General features: G+C 46.1%; 1 protein-coding gene across 1 annotated transcript in view; it reads left to right on the forward strand.

Annotated features, from left to right (window-relative positions):
* LOC112609845 (protoheme IX farnesyltransferase, mitochondrial) overlaps positions 1 to 14395 on the forward strand; it is a 140490-nt gene extending 126095 nt beyond the window's left edge. Inside the window, exon 7 of the mRNA XM_025363005.1 lies at positions 12544 to 14395. Within this exon, the coding sequence (XP_025218790.1) occupies positions 12544 to 12947 (404 nt within the window). The 3' untranslated portion in view covers positions 12948 to 14395. The remainder of the gene's footprint in view (positions 1 to 12543) is intronic.
* Positions 14396 to 17780: the final 3385 nt, after the last annotated feature.

Here is a 17780-nt window from a genome sequence, read left to right on the forward strand (position 1 = left end):
CTTGGGTTCCTGCATCGAGTCACCTGCCTATCTGATGTAGACGCCCCATCCCTGGCAGGAGTGCCTGAACCCTATTCAACTTCCTCAAACCAGGCACAAAGCAACTAGAACCTTCTGTATCTGGGAAGACCCAGACAGGGCCAGAGTCAGAGCCAAGGATTACAGCCTTAGGGACGGGTAGCACAGGAGACTGATATGGGCAGTTCAGTCCCCGGCCATGGAGAAATTGGTCACCACTGTTGTGCAGTGTTGTCCTAGGGCCCAGGTTCTTGCCAAGGGCTAGAGGCCCTTGTCACACTTCCAGGCAGTTTTCTCTCCTGAAGAGAGCCTCAGCATGTGCAGGCTGGAGTTGCCTCCCCGGAGGCTAGAGAAAAAGAACTTTTCAAAAGTCCTCACTTAGGAGTGCACATTCAGGCAAGAGCCCTCATTTGTTTAGGGATAGTCTGGATTTGGCTAAACTGCTAATAGTCATATTTAAAATAAATGTTTTTAATGTTGATTATAGTCTTTCTATAATACAGATTGAATCATTTGTATACAAACTCATTAATGATGGACAGCTAAGGGCAGCTCATCCCTTGTTTAGGTAGCAGAATGAAAGTACATATTTGCCTTGGAAAGCTAGACCCCTTATCTACCTCAGTAGAACCTGGTATAAAACAGAGCAGCCTGAAAGACGTGTATAACTACAAAGAGAAGTTCCCTGGGCAGTTTTTGAGATTGGCGTCTATTACAGTATATCCTTTTACTTTAAATCTTAAAGATACATTGTGGGGCACACAGTAACAACATGACTTACTGCCCCCAGAATCCTAATTAATTGCAGATCAAACCATACGCTTAAAGCCTTGTCAAGATTATACAGAAAGAATACTGCTACTTTACATAATGCTTTAAGCTACTTCAAAAAAGTTTCCAAACATTAATTTGATAGAACCAACTTGAGATAAGCAGCAAATACTTAATTGAATGAACAAATCAGTGAATATAGGTACCTTCCATTTTACAGGTGACAGAATCTAAGAGAATGTATTTTTTAAAAGATTTTTATTGCTGGGATTTTAGGAACTGGGTTGAATATGGTTTTATATTGCTTAGTCATCTTCTAGAGCTGTACTGTCTTATATGGTAGCCACGAGACTCAAATGGCTATTTAAATTTAAATTTATACTAAACTTTAAAATTCAGTTACCCAGTCCCATTAGCCATATTTCAAATGCCCAAAGGCGCATGTACCTAGTAGCTACACTATCCACAGCACAGATGTAAAACATTTCCATTATTGCAGAATGCTCACTTAGACCGTACTGCCTAGGTGGAAAGATTGATGTCCTTATGAATCTATATTTCATCATCCTCACCTGAATATGTACTTCAAATAATGAGACTGTACCTGTGGTCTCACTGAAGTCTAAAACAGTGGTTCGCAAACTTCAGTGCACACGATAATTACCTGGAGAGCTTGCTAACACAGAAATTTCCGGGCCCTACCCCTGGAACTTCTGAATTCAGTGGGCTGGTATGGGGTCTGAGAATTTTTATTTCTAACAAGTTTCTAGTTGTTGCTGATGCCCGTGGTCCAGGGACCACATGTTAAGAACCACCAGTTTGCAAAGATAGAACCAGAGAGAGCTCTAGCCATTAGAATATCTTAAAAATACCTAGAGATTAGGGCATGGGCAGATAGTATTATTTGAGATGTACTAATGATATCAACAGGGGGGATATCTCTCATCTGGGTTCTTGTCTTAGGGGACATGTATAGTTATAAAGAGCCCTTCTGAGGAAAAAATGGCCAAAAAGGCTTCCCTTCTTCTGTGGTATTGCCAAGCACTTAATCTTTGAGCCCCTAAAGATGGATCACTTTGGATAGCCACCTTTATAAACTGGTCCCCATCATCGCTTCATCATGCAAGTGTCAACTGGGGGCCTACTGTTTGCCAGGCATTGAGAGACACAAACATTACTAAAATCCAGTGAGTGTCCTCAGGAAATCATTATCTCAGGGTCTTTGGGGAGAGGCAGGCAGGTAATCAAATGACTGAGTGATCTAAGAGCTTTTGCAGGGTATCTTCAGAGGGCTGTAGGCTCTCTTAACTTACTCCAAACTGGTCCCAGATGACTTTGGTGAAGAAAGACTACAGAATTAAGTCATGACCAGTTTACTTGAGGAGGAAGTATGCTTTCCAGGAAGAGGGAAGAGCCTGTACAAAGCCTTACAGGCCTGAAAGCCAGTGCACAGTGGGGTGGGGACACGCGCAAGGATGAGCCACCTATAGAGGAACTCATACTTCATTCAGTGGTGAGAAAGACCCACTGGAGCTTGAGGCAGCCTAACAGCAGGGCCATACTTTTAGGATCATTTAACAGTGTGCTGCAGGTTCTCCGAGGTATTGGAAAGTCAGTAAATTGCAGAAGCCTGCCTTTATTGTCCTTCCAAGCCTGTGTACCTCCTCTCACCTCCTACTTCCTCTCCTCCACTTCCTTCTCTCTGCACTAGAGCTCCACCTACCCTAGACCTGCCCCCCTCCCACACTCTCTTTGCCCTATCTAGTTAATTTAACATTTTGCCTCTTAAGTAGTGAAGCGTCAATCTGATCATCCTTTGAAGAAACAGCTTGTTACCACCAGTGACCCTCCAAGTGGGGAAATGGATGAAGGATACATGTTTGAAGGGAGGCAGGTTGCGCTGAACATATTCCCTTATGAGTCAGGACATCAAACACCCAGCACCAACCTTTAGTCACCCAGTCACCTTGACTGTGGATACTTTTGCAAAAGCCCTTCCTGGGGCTCAGTAGATGGTAGTCAAGATGGAGAGGAAGCAGCTGGGCCAAGATTTGAAATGGAAATCCTGCAGCCTCATGTATTGAAGGCCCAGCTAACCATCTAGTTTGGAGGGGAGATATTTACAGATTGGTAGATACAGAAAACAGTGTGCATTCGAGGCAGCCCCTGGGTCACAGTGCTCCACCAAGCAAGGAAATGCAGCATGTCGGGAAGTACCTTTTCCCCTTTGTGGTGTCTGGATCATTTTGTGGTTTTTGTGGTGGCTACGAGGTCACATTAAGAATTCCAAGGGGCCTTGAGCACCGAAGAAATTGTGATGCCTTCTCTCTTCCTGCAAAGACATAAAATATAAAATAACTAAGGATGTTCCGCGGGATTCTGATTTATTTTTTTTTCCCCACAACTACTTTGACTTTTTAAAAAATCAAACAGTGTAAAGGAACTTTGTTCTAGATGCCCGGTGAAAGGTGTGGGTCCCACACAGGTGTTTGACCTGCCTGCTTCGGGAATCCAGCATGGGGTGAGTGAGGTAAGATGGCGGGGTGAAGAAAATGACACAGATGAGAAGACAGCCGTTGTAAAAGCTAAGCAAATGTGAATTGTTCTTAATGTTTGCTATTTTATAACTGCACAATGAACTGTAAGCAGCTCAGCTTTTGTCCCCATCACAGTGCCAACAGCTTTCAGTCCAGTGCTTGCTACAGAGAGTGCTGTACTGCAAAGCGCGGGTCCAGCCCAGAGAACACTCCTTGTGGTCATTCTGTCAGGAAAGTCAGGTCTCTGCAGTCCCGCTGCTTCTGTGCACAGGAAATAACTTCATTTTACAAAGCCCTTCTGTCTATAAAGGTAATCATTACAATGGGATTTTACTTGTGTCCATTTTCCTCTGAGCCTCAGAATTAGGCCTTTTCCTCTCACCTGCCTAATTACCTTGTCTTAATTCTTTTTTAGTATTCTGCTAACAGCAGAAAACATTAAAAATGCTTCCTAGCTAAAATTCAGGAAAGGCAGAATGAGAGGGTTGCTTTCTGACCCCTGGTCTAGCCAGCTTGTTGTCATAGGAACTGCAGTACTGGGTTTGATTCTGCACACAGGGAATGGCAATGACAGAAGAGACCTGCTGGAGCCCCGGTGAAGGAGTCCACTCTGAGGAGGTAGCGGAGGGAGGGGACTGCAGATAAGTGCCCAGCCGACATTCCAGCTGCAAGCAGGCCTGGAGCCACACGCATTAGGCCTCTCAGCAGTGTTTATCTCCAGAGACTATTAGTGTATCTCAGAGGCTTTGAGTTAAATCCCCTCCCCCTCTTTCTTGCCAAGGCCCCCTCTTTTCATCACTCCCATGTCTTAGAAAGGTTCAGATTCTTTTTCCTCATTTTCCTAAATTTGAATAAATCCCATGTTTTGGGAGTGTATGGATTGGGCCTCCGTAATGACCATCTTGTAGAGTGGATTTGCAGTTGCCTGTGGCTTGTAATTCAAATGTGTGTTAAGCATTAATTATGTCACCCAACATTTAGTTACAAATGAGGACTTAGAAATGGTCTCTTATCAGGAAGTGACACTGGGCAGATGGATGGTTTTAGTAACAAAAAGAGAATGAAATTTTTACCCTCAGCTGGTAAACTACAAAATGTTCAGTGCTGTTTCACTTTATTTACCTCTCTTATTCCTGGATGAGAAAGTAGAGTCAGAGTGAATTTATTCACTCACTCATTCAACAAATATTTATGGAAGGCTTACTAAGTACCAGGTACTGTTTAACCCACGCACTTAACGATTTCCTTTATAATGCTGCCTCAGTTTGAAACCAAGCTTGTAAATGAGTATCTGTGTCTGTGTTCACTTTGTATAAGATTTTACCATAACTAGCCTTAGCACTCCAGATTAAGTTATAGTAGCCTTGGAGCTCCAGATTAAGCTAAATGATGTTTTTAAAGACGAAATAAGGAACATTTTCATGGGAATATTAGCAAACAAACAATATTTAGAACACTATATTCTCTTGAAAGACCAAAAAAAAAAAAAAAGAGCTACGAAAGAACGTGCTAGAAATTATGTTGCAAGCCCCCAGATTGGTGGTATAATTGGAGGCAAACTGGTACCAAGGGCGCTGAGATCTTGTCAGTTGTGCTGTGTTGACCATAACTGATCACAAGCTTTGAGGGAGCTGGGCCAGTGCCTTCCTGAATGAATGATAGATGATGGTGTGGTAGGCCAGCCTCTGGTAGACATGTGCCTGGAGCAGAATGCACATGTAACTAGTATTCTTCAATGAATTAATATTTAAGTGATAAGGATGGAAAGACCTTCCCATATGAGCTAAGGGAGTAGGAAGCATTTGAATTTCAGAGAGGATTCACAGGTGCTTGAAATGTCCTTCCAAGGAAATGGCAAGAAGAGAAAAAGGGGAGCACTGTTTTCAGAGTCAGAGCTTTTTGCTTCCTTTACTCCCGTCTTCCTCTCTAAGTGAAACCTCCCATGACTCTGCCTGGAGGGAGGCAGCACACAATGAGGTGAGGGAGAGGAGCGAATCCAGCTCCCTCCCGCCCCCTGAGCCTCTGCATTATTCCTAAGCTACTAGCAAAGAATTCTTCAAGGGCAAGCAGTTATTGCCCACTCTATTTCCTATTTTCAGGGGACTTTTAATCTTCCCTTTTGTCGCCTGTGCAGTTGATAAACTGGCCCCACATCCTCTTCCCTTTATCTGCAGCACCATAGAAGTCTATCGCACTGTTGAGGCTGATCTGTTTCACAAGCTCCTTTGTGTTGCCCCTCAAAAGAAAGGCTTTGAAATCTGTGACCATGAAGCTCTGGGTTTGGCTTTGCTTCCCCAGCTAGCCCCCAGTCTACATAACCACATAACCCTGAAAGCACAAATAGAGCCGGCCATGGAGCAGACGCGCTACCGTGGGCCCCATCAGAGAGGAGCCTATTGTACTGGCGAGGGAAGACCTCCCAAACCCAGCACCAAGGTTCACTGGAGCTAGGGCTCTTTATCCTTTGCAAGGCCATGCGTGGATGGTGAGTGACAATGGGTTTGGGGGGTGGGGTGGGAAGGTGCCCACTGGGCAGTCAGAGAAAGCAAGCCGAAACCGATGAACTCCATTCCACAGGGAATTTCCTGACAGAGTCAGCTCCAGCTTGAGGATTTTTGTCTCCATTCCATTCCGATACCATTTAGCTGGAATTGCCTTAGTTTTGTCAGCAAAGTGATGGAGGTGTGCCGTGGACAAGAGCATTTCTGAACAATGGACAGAGGTGGAAATAATTGCGATTCTCCTCCTGTCTGTATGTCGTAGGATATTTGATAGAAGTTTCAAGAGAATGTAAAAATACATACATTTTCAACGAGTCATCAGGAAGACGTTAATGAACCTTGCCCCACCTAATACAGCCCTCTAATCAGAGCCAGGTGCCACTGGATGAGGGTTCCCTCCAGCTGTTCTCACACACAGTACTGCACATGTGCCCTTCTCCATTTTCTGAGTAAAGAGGGAAGTAATGATGCCCTGCACACCTGGACATTCTGTGGAGTTGCCTTTGCAATGGGATTTCAGCCCCATGTTCTCAGGAAGCTGCCGTGCTCTGGAGAGCCGTGTCTACAGATATGCCACCTAGATTTTCAGAATTTTCTATGTTCATAGACTAGCAAGTAATCGATTAACAGAAAAGAAGTGGACGTTTCTTTCCAATGTGATTAAACCGAATATGTACAGAGATTGTGCAGGGTTAGGCAGGAAAATGGGAAGATACGGTTAAAAGAAGTCAAAAACACATGGTTTGTGTGAATGGATTGAAACTCAGAGACCAATTTTAGATCTCAGTTTACAAATTCTTCCAGGAGGCCTTCCCTGACCTCTCAAGGCTGAATTAAGTGTTCTCCTGCCCTGCACTAAGTAACATTCACCGTGGACTGTAATCCCTTTGTGTTGTCTTTCTCCCTGGCCAGACACCAGCAGAGGACTTTGAAAACAGACTGTCCTATATCTAGGGGCACACAGGCCAGATTTGTTGTCATAGATGACAGACCCAATAAAAATGGACTGCTTTAGGAGCTTGAGGCAGAGGAGATGAGTGGAATACTTATCTTGAAGGAAGGTGAGGTCTTTGAATTAGTCCACTGAGTGCTTTATGTTTACTCCACAAGGAAGGTGGGTTCCACCACAGCCCCGGCACTAATTCAAGTCTTCCTGTTCTAGTTCACCTTATCTTGATGAAGAGAGTAATTAGTTTTCATCTTTTATAGGAGGAGAGGCAGTTGAAGCATATCAAGTAAAGCTGTGTGTGGGTGGTGGTTTTCTGATTACAATCCATTAAGGCTAGGCTGTGATTTCCAAACCTCCTTCATTTGCGACATGAGCCAAACCCACACCCAATTTCCTCTTACAGAAAGCAGCATGCTACTCTCAGGAAAATGATTTCTTTAATTATGTTTATTTTAAGCAGAAGCATTACTGAAAAAGTGTATTGAGCAAAACAAAATACTTCGGTTGACACACACAAGAAAAGGAGGGCTTTTGAGAAAGACAAGGAAAATCCCACATTTGGAGCTGGTGTTTTAGCCATTTTCCAGCTGAGGTTGCTCCTTCTGAGCCATTTCTAGAGCAAAGCAGACACTGAGCCCTGAATGATCCAATCCCTCCCCCCATTTCTGAGTTATCACTGATGTTGTTTTTCTTGAAAGACACTTCCCCCTGTGCTTGTGGCTGTCATAACTGCAAACTCTTTGAATCTGAGACAGCTTGTGAGCTGGGGCTGGGCTTCTCTGTACATCGTGTTCAAAGTCTCAGCATGACCCTGTGCCCCAAGACAACACTTCCTCTTACCAGTCACTTTAAAATCCAGAGGTCACTTTATTTTCCATCAAAATATAAAGAAGTCTACTTGCATCACCCTGTTTACTCCATCAGTTGCACCTGAGCGTTCCAACCTTTCCTCTGTCCTTTTGAATTCCCTAGCAGTACTCACTGCCAAGTGAATGCCATCTGGTTGGTGGTTTTGTTGTTAAAACAGATCTCTCTCTTTTTTTTTTAAGGTACTAGAAAATGCTTCTGCAATTTTTTCTTTCAGCAAGCCTTCCTCTGCCCACAGCATCCAACAGTCCATTGATGTAGGAATGTCACTAATTTGAGTCTCTGTGTGGCAACAACTTTCTTTTTTTTTTTTAAGAATTGGTGTCTTGCTCTGTCACCCAGGCTGGAGTACAGTGGTGCAGTCATAGTTCACTGCAGCCTACAACTCCCAGGCTCAAGCAATCCTCCCTCTTCAGACTCCCAAGTAGGTCGGACTATAGGCATGTGGCCCCTTGCCTAATTTTTTTTTTTTTTTTTTAGAGGTGGGGTCTTGCTATGTTGCCCCAGATAACCAATCACATTCTAACAGAAGGTGCTAATATCTTGTGCCATTAGTGCTGAATATCATCAGGCAAATTAATCTTTCTCATCTATAAGATGATGATAATGGTACCTATAGGCGGAGTTGTTGTAAAGATTAGAAAGCATATGTGTAACTGCCTGGCACATGACAGCCACAGGCATTTCAACTGAGATGTCTATCATGTACCTCAAAGTTAAAATAGTCAAAAATAAAACTGGTCGTGTCTGTACCATGAGCACCCTCACCAGTGTCTGTCCTAGGGTTCCCCACCTGAATAACCCCCCTCTGCCATCCCCTCTGTGTCTCAACCCCCAGCCTGTTCTCCCCCTGCGCTGGGGGAAGATCCCACTCCTTATCTTGATTTCCAGATGCCTTCCCAGCCCCTTCTTGTAACTCTCCCTTCCTCATTCCAGCCTCCATGCTGTCCCAGAGGCCTCCTGGGACTTTTCCCAGCATCTGATAGAGTTCTGCTTGCCATTAGTTGAGTCATGGCTTAAATATCACCTATGGAAAGGCTTTCCCCGAGCACTCAGTCTCAAGTCACCCCCATTGCATTACCCTGTTTTGAGTCTAGTCTCAAAATAGCGATCAGCACTGTTACTTATGTTTATGTCCATCTCCCTCTAGACTTTAAGCAGGACTTTGTCTTGATTGCCACTGCCTTTCTAGCACCCAGAATTGTGCCTACGTGTGAGACACCTGTCAACTGTTTACCAGGTTAATGGATTCAATAAATAGTAGCTGCTCCTATTATCAGCGTTAAAATTAAATTTTTATACATATATATACACGTATGTATCTTAGTTCATGCAAACACACTCAACTATATATACACATATATATGTATGTATAAATACATAATTTAAGGTTAAAAATGAATTTGGGGGATTTGACAGTAACCCTACTGAAATAGGGACCCTAAAATCAGGTCTTTGTTGTATTTCCTCCCATACTGGAAGACTGAAAAGGGGTTGACTGACTTATGGAAGCCACAGAAAACTATTCATGGATATAAAAGGAAGCCCTCATCCCTCTTAAATCATCTGTACCCACACAAATTCCACTCGGTAAACTACAACTGCCCTGCCTGATAAACGTAACTCAGAAATGATTAAGTTTCTCTCCAGAACAATGTGCATTAAAAATCCTCCTCCTTTCTTTTAGATGACTTGCAAAGCCTGCCCCTAGTGTCACTCTGCATTCTCCGCTGTTGAGAAATACAGATCAGAGATTAAAGGAGGAGCTGGTTCCTTCTCATGCTCATTGGCATTTGCACAAACAGGGGCCCCTCAGTGGCTTATAGCCTCAGACTTATTTTCTGAAGTATTCTGCATTATGTAAAGTGCTCTGTCTCCTGGTGAGTTCTGCCTAGCAATAGCCCCCAGCTCCCTTTTTCTGAACATTCCCACAGACCAGAGGCTTAAAAGATCCTCATTACCTGAAATAGGACTGTGGTTACAAATCCTCAACCTCTTCTCCCTCTGGTCAGGATGGCGCTTTCCAGGGTAGATGACACAGTGGGTTGGTGAACTCTCAATTCTCTGCCAGGGACCCCATGGGAAGGCGGTTCCAAAGGAGGGGAAGGAGAAGGTAGACAGAATCCTACAGTTTGCCTGACTGGTTCCCAAGCCAGTGTTGGGAAACAGTGATCTTGGGGATAACTTAGAGTAAATCCACTTTTTTTCCACATTGGCTCCCATGATGAGTTTGGGCGCACTTTACCACAATATTATTACTTGCTTTCTATGTTCTAATGCCTGGAGATTCACAGGTAAGTGAACATACCCTAAGAAGTTCACCTCAGGTAGGAAATGCAGATACATAAATGTCTGCCTGGATTACTCAGGAAAAGACGCTTACAGTTGCTTATCAGAGACCATACCCACACTCTGGCTGCCAGACCCTCTTTGTGACTTTCCCCTTAGATATCCCAAAGGCATCTCAGACTGAACACACCCAAGGTCACACTTACGACCTCCTCTCCTCTTCTTCCCTGCTTGTCTCAATGAGTGGTGTCTCCATGGACCCATAAGCCCAGGACTTGCTATTGATACCTCCTCCCTGTCTCCTCCCCTCCTTACTTACACTGCATGCACATCCTGTCCCTTTGCCTCCCAAATTCCTTCCAAATTCACCTTCTTGGCATCTCTACTGTCACCATCCTGATCCTAACTACTGTCATCCTTCATCCCCTCACTCCTCATCTCCTGATTGATCCTTCCATACCTGCTTTAGGCCCCTCCAGTGTGTCCTTCACAAATAGGATCACTTAGCACTGGTGCCCCTCCCCTCACCCCCTACACACATAGGTGCACACACTCACACACGCAGGCACACATGCTCAGCACTTATACACGTTAAGATCCTTCCGTGGCTTTCTGTTGCTTTTAGAATAGCAAAGTCAAGGCCGAGTGCAGTGGCTCATGCCTGTAATCTCTGTACTTTGAGAGGCTGAGGCAGGAGGATTGCTTGGGGCCAGGAGTTCAAGGCCAGCCTGGGCAACATGGTGAGACCCCATCTCTACAAAAAATTGTTTTAAAAAGTTTTCTGAGTTTGGTGGCGTGCACCTATCGTGCCAGCTATTCACGAGGCTGAGCCCAAGAGATCAAGGCTGCAGTGAGCTGAGACCATGCCATCGCACTCCAGCCAGTCTTGTCCTGAAGAACTTTCCCTGTTATTCTCAGCACTCCAGCCAAGCCACACCACCTTCCTTTTTTTCCTCATGCGGTAAACTTGACTTTTTTCACATACATAGTTCTGTGACTCCTAACACGTGTTAATCTTTTTTTTTACACCACCCACACCTCAAACCTTCCAGCCCCAAGGCCTTTATGAATACTGTCCCCTCCACTAGCCCTGACTTGACAAGATCACCACTCTGTCCAGCTCAGCTCAGACATCCCTTCCTCAGAGAAGCCTCCTCTGGTCCCCCAGACTCAGTCAGCTCCTGTTGTGTGTCTTCACTGCACCATGCTCTTTTCCTCACTGCATTTGGAGTGGTGACTTTAGAGTGACTAGTGTGGCTCTTGATGTCTACCTCCTTGACCGAAGGGTATGCTCAGTGCAGGCAGGAGCACGTGTGGATTGTTGCTCGCCGTGGTATCCCCAGCGCCTAGCACGGTGCTTACCCCATGGTAGGCGCCCAGGGAGCATGTTTGGCGTGAGTACTCAATCACCTGCACAGGAATAGCCAAACCCTTGCCTTCCAGCCCCCACCCTGCTGCCTGTCCTTAGGTGGCTTCGTGCATGTCGTAGAAGGACGCTGGCCTAAAAATCAAGCAGCCTTGTTTTGAATTGCCCTTCCACCTCTTTTTGGAGAACTTGACATTGTCTGATTTTTTTTTTCAATGAAGATTATGAATCTACCTCAAAATCCAATGGTCAGGATTAAATGGGGCAAACTATGAGAGTAGGGTCTGTCATATAATAGGAGCTCAGTGAACAGCAGCCTTCATTCCACCCATGTGGGTGCTGGGGAGACTGTTCCAGAGAAAGGGGCAAAATGGTGCTCAGGGTATTATGTCCTTGTTGAAAACTTGCAAAGCCATGGACGAGTTATCATTGTACTCTGGGACCGTTTTGCCTTTATGACTCATTTTATTTAGCACATGTGGTTTTTCACACCTCCTGCTTGTGCCATTGTGCCAGGCTCTGGGGGATGGTGAGAGGAATGTGGCAGGCATGTGCCCTGGAAGCCCTGGTGAAACAGGTAAACAGATCAGAGCCAGGGTGTGACAAACCCGCCTGCAGGTACATCCAGCTCTGTGTCAGTGCTGAGCCGGGAGCGCTAACAGCCCTGGGAAGGGAGCCAGGGTTCACGGAACAGGCAGAGCTGACTCGCAGCATCCTCCAGGTTACAGCACTGCTTCCACCTGCCTGAAGCCATACACCCAGGTCCCAGCGGGTGGAAATGGAGCTCAGCGCTCTAGCACAGAGGTTGCACCCGGAGGTGGTACTGAAGTAGATACTGAATTCCCTACAAGTGTTTGCCCGTGTGTAGGGGCTTCTTTCCTCCCCACAATGTGGGAAGGCATGAGGAGCACCAGGTGGGCAGGAGCCACTGATGCTAACGGTTCTGCAGCACAGGCAGCGTCCCTGTGAAGCAGGGTCTGAGCCAGACCCCACAGCCTCCTGCCCCCAGGCACGCAGGCACCCCCAGGTGAGAAAGGAGGCATCTTAGCTCATCGGCTGCCCCACCAGCCTGATGTAGGCACCTGTCTCCCAGCCACCCTGTGATATAGGCAGGCAGTGATGAGAGCACAGGGTGGCAGAGCTTCTGAGCTGCCAGGCAGGCTGTCCCAGGAGAGGAAACCATTCTTTGGAAATCTCTGGTGATGACTGCCTCTGTCTCCCTCTCCTGCCCTGACCCCAACACAGGTGCATTTCTCCTGGGAGGAATCCTCTACTCCTGGCAGTTTCCTCATTTCAACGCCCTCAGCTGGGGCCTCCGTGAAGACTACTCCCGGGGCGGCTACTGCATGATGTCGGTCACCCATCCGGGCCTGTGTCGGCGCGTGGCGCTGCGCCACTGCCTGGCCCTGCTGGTGCTGTCCGCAGCAGCCCCTGTCCTGGACATCACCACGTGGACCTTCCCCTTCGTGGCCCTTCCCATCAACGCCTACATCTCCTACCTCGGCTTCCGCTTCTACATGGACGCAGACCGCAGGAGCTCGCGGAGACTGTTCTTCTGCAGCCTGTGGCACCTGCCGCTGCTGCTGCTGCTCATGCTCACCTGCAAGCGGCCGCGCGGGGACGGGGACGCGGCGCCCCCTCCCAGCTGAGCGCATGGGGACGCCCACCGCTCCTTTCCCTCCGCGGCCAGGCGAGCATGTTGTGGTAATTCTGCATCACAAGAAGAGAAAATGCTGGGTTTAGAACAAGATTATAAATGAATTTGGTGCTCAGTGATCACTTGACGGTTTTTTTTTTAAGAAGAATACCCAAAATGTTCCCCAAATAAGAAATGCATCAGCTCAGTCAGTGAACACAAAAAAGGAGTATTTTTCCCTTTGAGGGTCTTTATATATAATCTCTCCTCCATCCCCACCCTCCATTCTGTTTCTTCTTCCTCACATGGGTATACACATACACAGCTTCCTCCTGACCCCACACCACACACACACTCCACCTGCCCAGCGGAGTGGCACTTTGTGGCCAGACAGCGTGAACCTCATGATCTGCTGTCTGTAGTTCTGTGAGCTCAGGTTCCTCAAGGGCCTCGTGGCATCCCCTTCGTGGTGACTGAGCCAGGGCCTGCATTTTTTATTTTCCCCACCCCACACATTCTCAGCCATAGTCCTTCTAACAATGCCAATAGCTAGGACCCGGCTGCTGTGCGCTGGGACTGGGGATTCCACATGCTTGCCTAGGGAGTCTCAGGCTGGACTGCCAGCCCCTGTCCTCCCTTCACCCCCATTGCGTATGAGCATTTCAGAAGTCCAAGAAGTCACAGGCATCTTTATAGTTCACATTAACATACACTATTGGAAGTATTTCCTTCAGAAAGGGTAGCCCTGGACTTAATACCAACCGGATACCTCTGGTCCCCACCCCATTACTGTACCTCGGTAGTCACTACTGTGGGTCGCCGCTGCTCTGCTACACAGCACAGCTTTTTCAAGGCTGTATTGAGAAGGGAAGTTAGGAATAAGGGTGTGCTGGGCTAACCAGCCCACAGAGCTCACATTCCTGTCCCTTGGGTGAAAAATACATGTCGATCCTGATATCTCCTGAATTCAGAAGTTGGCCTCCACATGTGCAATGGCTTTAAGAGCCAGAAGACGGGTTCTGGGAATTTTGCGAGTTATCCTGTGGCCAGGTGTGGCCTCAGGTACCAAACAGGGTTACCTGTAGCTCTTTGGTCCTTTGTACTCCCACGGGTCTGCAGAGTCCCATCTGCCCAAAGGTCTTGAAGCTTGACAGGACGTTTTCATTACTCAGTCTCCCGGGGCACTGCTGGTCTGTAGGGATTCACTGGCCGGAGTGGGAGAGTTGAACAGCATTTAAACAGAGTTCTCTCGAAAATGTCTAAAGGGATTGTAGGTAGATAACATCCATCACTGTTTCCACTTATCTGAAATCTTCCCTCTTGGCTGCCCCCAGGTTGTTTACTGTGGAGAACAATGCATAGGAATGTCCGGAAAGCGCCTCTACAACTTGTTACAGCCTTCACGCTTGTACAATTCATGGATTCTCTTTTCCTTCCACAATAAAACGGTATACAAGAACAGGAGTGCGTGTGACGTCATTGGAAGTAATCATCCTGTGCCGAGTTCACACCGTTTCTGGTAGAGCTGGCAACACTTGATCACGCCTTCAAGAGCTGGCAGAGGGTGCATGGGGAGGTTGGTTTTGTTTTGTAAATTTACAAATTATAGTTGTGTATATTTATGAGGTAAAAAAGTGATGTTATGATTTATGAAGACAGTTGGAATAATGAAATCGAGCTGATGAATGTATTCATTACCTCAGACACTTATTTTTGTGGTAAGAATATTTTTAATGTACTCAGTAATTTTGAAATTATAATACATTATTTACTGCATTCATACAGCGTGTGATGTATGTCAAAGGGAGGAGACATAATCGTCCTAAACTGACTTGGTACCCTTTCACCATCTTGTCCCCGTTCCGTTCAACTCCTGGCCTCTCTAACCACCATTCTATTGTCGTCTTCAAGTCTGATTATTCTGGATTCCACATATAAGTATGAACCAATGCAATATTTGTCTTTCTGTGCCTTATTAAGTTGAGAACTTTCACCTTTTCACTTAAGAGCAGCACTTTCTGGCTCCTCTGACATCTCTGGATTGCCAGCATCACTACTCTTGCACTGTGAGGCCATGATTAAGCAAAATAAAGGTTACTGAGTACAAGCTCTGCAATGCCACCACAGTCGGATTTGATCACCGAGTTGGCTGCTAAGTAACTCATGGGTGGGACGGTATCCAGCATGGATCTGCTGGACAAAGAGAGAATTCAGGTCCCGAGCAGGTGATGCTAGATTGCATCACACTACTAAGTATAACACACAATCTCAAACTTATGGAATGTTTATTTCTGTAATTTTCTATTTACTATTTTTGGACCTTGGTTGACCATGGGTAACTGAAACAGTGGAAAGAGAAACCACGGATAAGGGAGAACTGCTGTACCTATCTGCCCGCCTGGAGAAAAATAAAGCAATATACCTGCTTCTTGTTCGTTGGAAACCCAAACATAATTGACCTGCTGGACAGATTACACTTTTTAGCATCTTTTGGCCACTATTTCCTAACTGCAAGGTGTGAAGATATGCTCTGGATCAAAGAGGCTCTCATGTTCACTTCCTAATTCAGAGTCCATCACTCAGTGGCTGGACTCCACCACGCGCGTCACAGCGCGTCTGAGAGGCAAGGTATCCAGCAGCGTGGAACAACTCTGTGCTTGCATTCTGATCATGCCTCATGCCTCACACTTCAGCTTGCATGACGCCACCAACTTGAGCCCTCTGAAAATCCCGTCTGACCACTGCTCACCTCCTCGACCACCACCAGGTTGCTTGAACCACCCATCTCTCCGAGACACATGCCTGCAAGACATGCCTGCAATTTATTTTCCTCTTTGCCCCAGCCTTGTCTGTTTTTCACACGGCAGCCAGCATGATCCCTCTAAGCTACCAGGCAGATCCTGCTATTCCCATTCTCCACCCTGTCATTGCTTCCCTACTTGGTCCCATGCCATCTGGTCCCATGCCATCTGGTCCTGCTCCCCTCTCTGATCTTGGAAATATCTTCTTGCTCCACCTACTGTGCTGCCTACAGATCTCCATGCTTTTCCTCAATACTCAAGCACACCGCTGTGGTGTATTCATATTGATAACTCCTGTTCCCTCTGCGTGGGCTCCTCTCATTTCATTGAGATGGCACCTCTTTAGGCCTTTTTTGGCCACCTTACCAAATAGCACTCCTGTCCCCACCCCCAGTGCTTATTACCTCCTTGCTGTGCTTTGCTTTTTGTTTTTTTGTTTTTTTTTTTTTTTTTTTTTGCTTTTTTTTTTTTTGAGATGGAGTCTTATTCTGTTGCCCAGGCTGGAGTGCAATGGTGCAATCTTGGCTTACTTCAACCTTCGCCTCCTGGGTTCAAGCGATTCTCCTGCCTTAGCCTTCCGAGTAGCTGGGATTACAGGCACCATCTTGCCCGGGTAATTTTGTATTTTAGTAGAGATGGGGTTTCACCATGTTGGTCAGGCTGGTCTCGAACTCCTGACCTCAGTTAACACTACTTCATGTTCTATGTCTGTTTACATATCTCATTATTTAATGACTGTCTTCCCTGGAATATAAGTTCCGTGAAGGCAAGGACTGTATCTTTGCATCACTTTATATCCAGTTTCTAGAACAATGCTTAGCACAGAGTAGGTGCTCAATAAATGCCTTTTCCTGAATAAATAAAGAATAACCCCATCTGGGTTGTATGAGGTCCCTGTGGTCAGAGGGAAACGGCCTGTTAGCCTGGGATAAAGAATGAATGGACTTGGAAAGGTATTGAAGACATGTGGTTCCATGAGAAAAGATGGCTTCCACATAGTCCTTATCTGGCTGGTGCAATCACTCTTCCCACTCCTGACCTCAGGACTCTGTCCCCAGGCTGCACCAACCAGAATGCACTCCACTGTCCCCAGGCCACCACCCCACAGCTTCTACTTGTTTCTGGAATTGCCTTTTCTAACTTCAAACTTCCACCCCACCCTGCCACGGCCATTCCTGACGTATTCATTTCCCATAGCACCTATTAATATGTGACATACACTTTTCACTTGTTACTGACTACCGACCACCACCCCTGAACTGTTAACTCAGTAAGGCAGAAATGTCTGTTTCTCACTGCTATGTCCACAGGCACCTAGAATAGAAGACAATCCATAAGTGATCATGTGATGGGTGCTTCATCAATGATGAAAGGAATGAACGAGTACCTTTTATGGCATGGTGGGAGGCGGAGGTGGTGGGAGCACTTGAAGGTGGAGGAGATTGGTACATGCCTGCCCCTTGTGACTGAATCTGGAACAGGTGCACCCTTGTGCCTGCTTTGTTAAGAAAACTGCCAAAGTCGAACCAAGGCAAGTGACTATTTCTTCCTAGTTTGACTCATTCATCAATTTTCATCATTTTCTGTATCTTCAGGGGTACTTTGACTTAACTACTGAAGGGGTGGCCTGCCTCTCCACACCTGTGGGTGTTTCTCGTTAGGTGGAACAAGAGACTTGAGAAAAGAAATGAGACAGAGACAAAGTATAGAGAAAGAAAAAGCGGGCCCAGGGGACCGGTGCTCAGCATACAGAGGACCCTCAGTATTTATTGATCATTATCTTTACCATCAAAGAAAAAGGGAAGTGGCAGGATAATAGGATCATCGTAGGGAGAAGGTCAGCAGTAAGACATATGAATAAAGATCTCTGTGACATAAGTTTAAGGAAAAGTGCTGTGCCTTGATATGCATATGTAAACATCTCCATAAACCTTTTTAGTGCATAAAGAGCAGCATTGCTAGCAAGTCCCACCTTTCGCCCTAAGGCAGTTTTCTCCTTTCTCAGTAAATAGAACATACAATCGGGTTTTACACCGAGATGTTCC

This window comes from Theropithecus gelada, chromosome 16 (genome assembly GCF_003255815.1).
Source record: "Theropithecus gelada isolate Dixy chromosome 16, Tgel_1.0, whole genome shotgun sequence".
Lineage (NCBI taxonomy): Eukaryota > Metazoa > Chordata > Mammalia > Primates > Cercopithecidae > Theropithecus > Theropithecus gelada.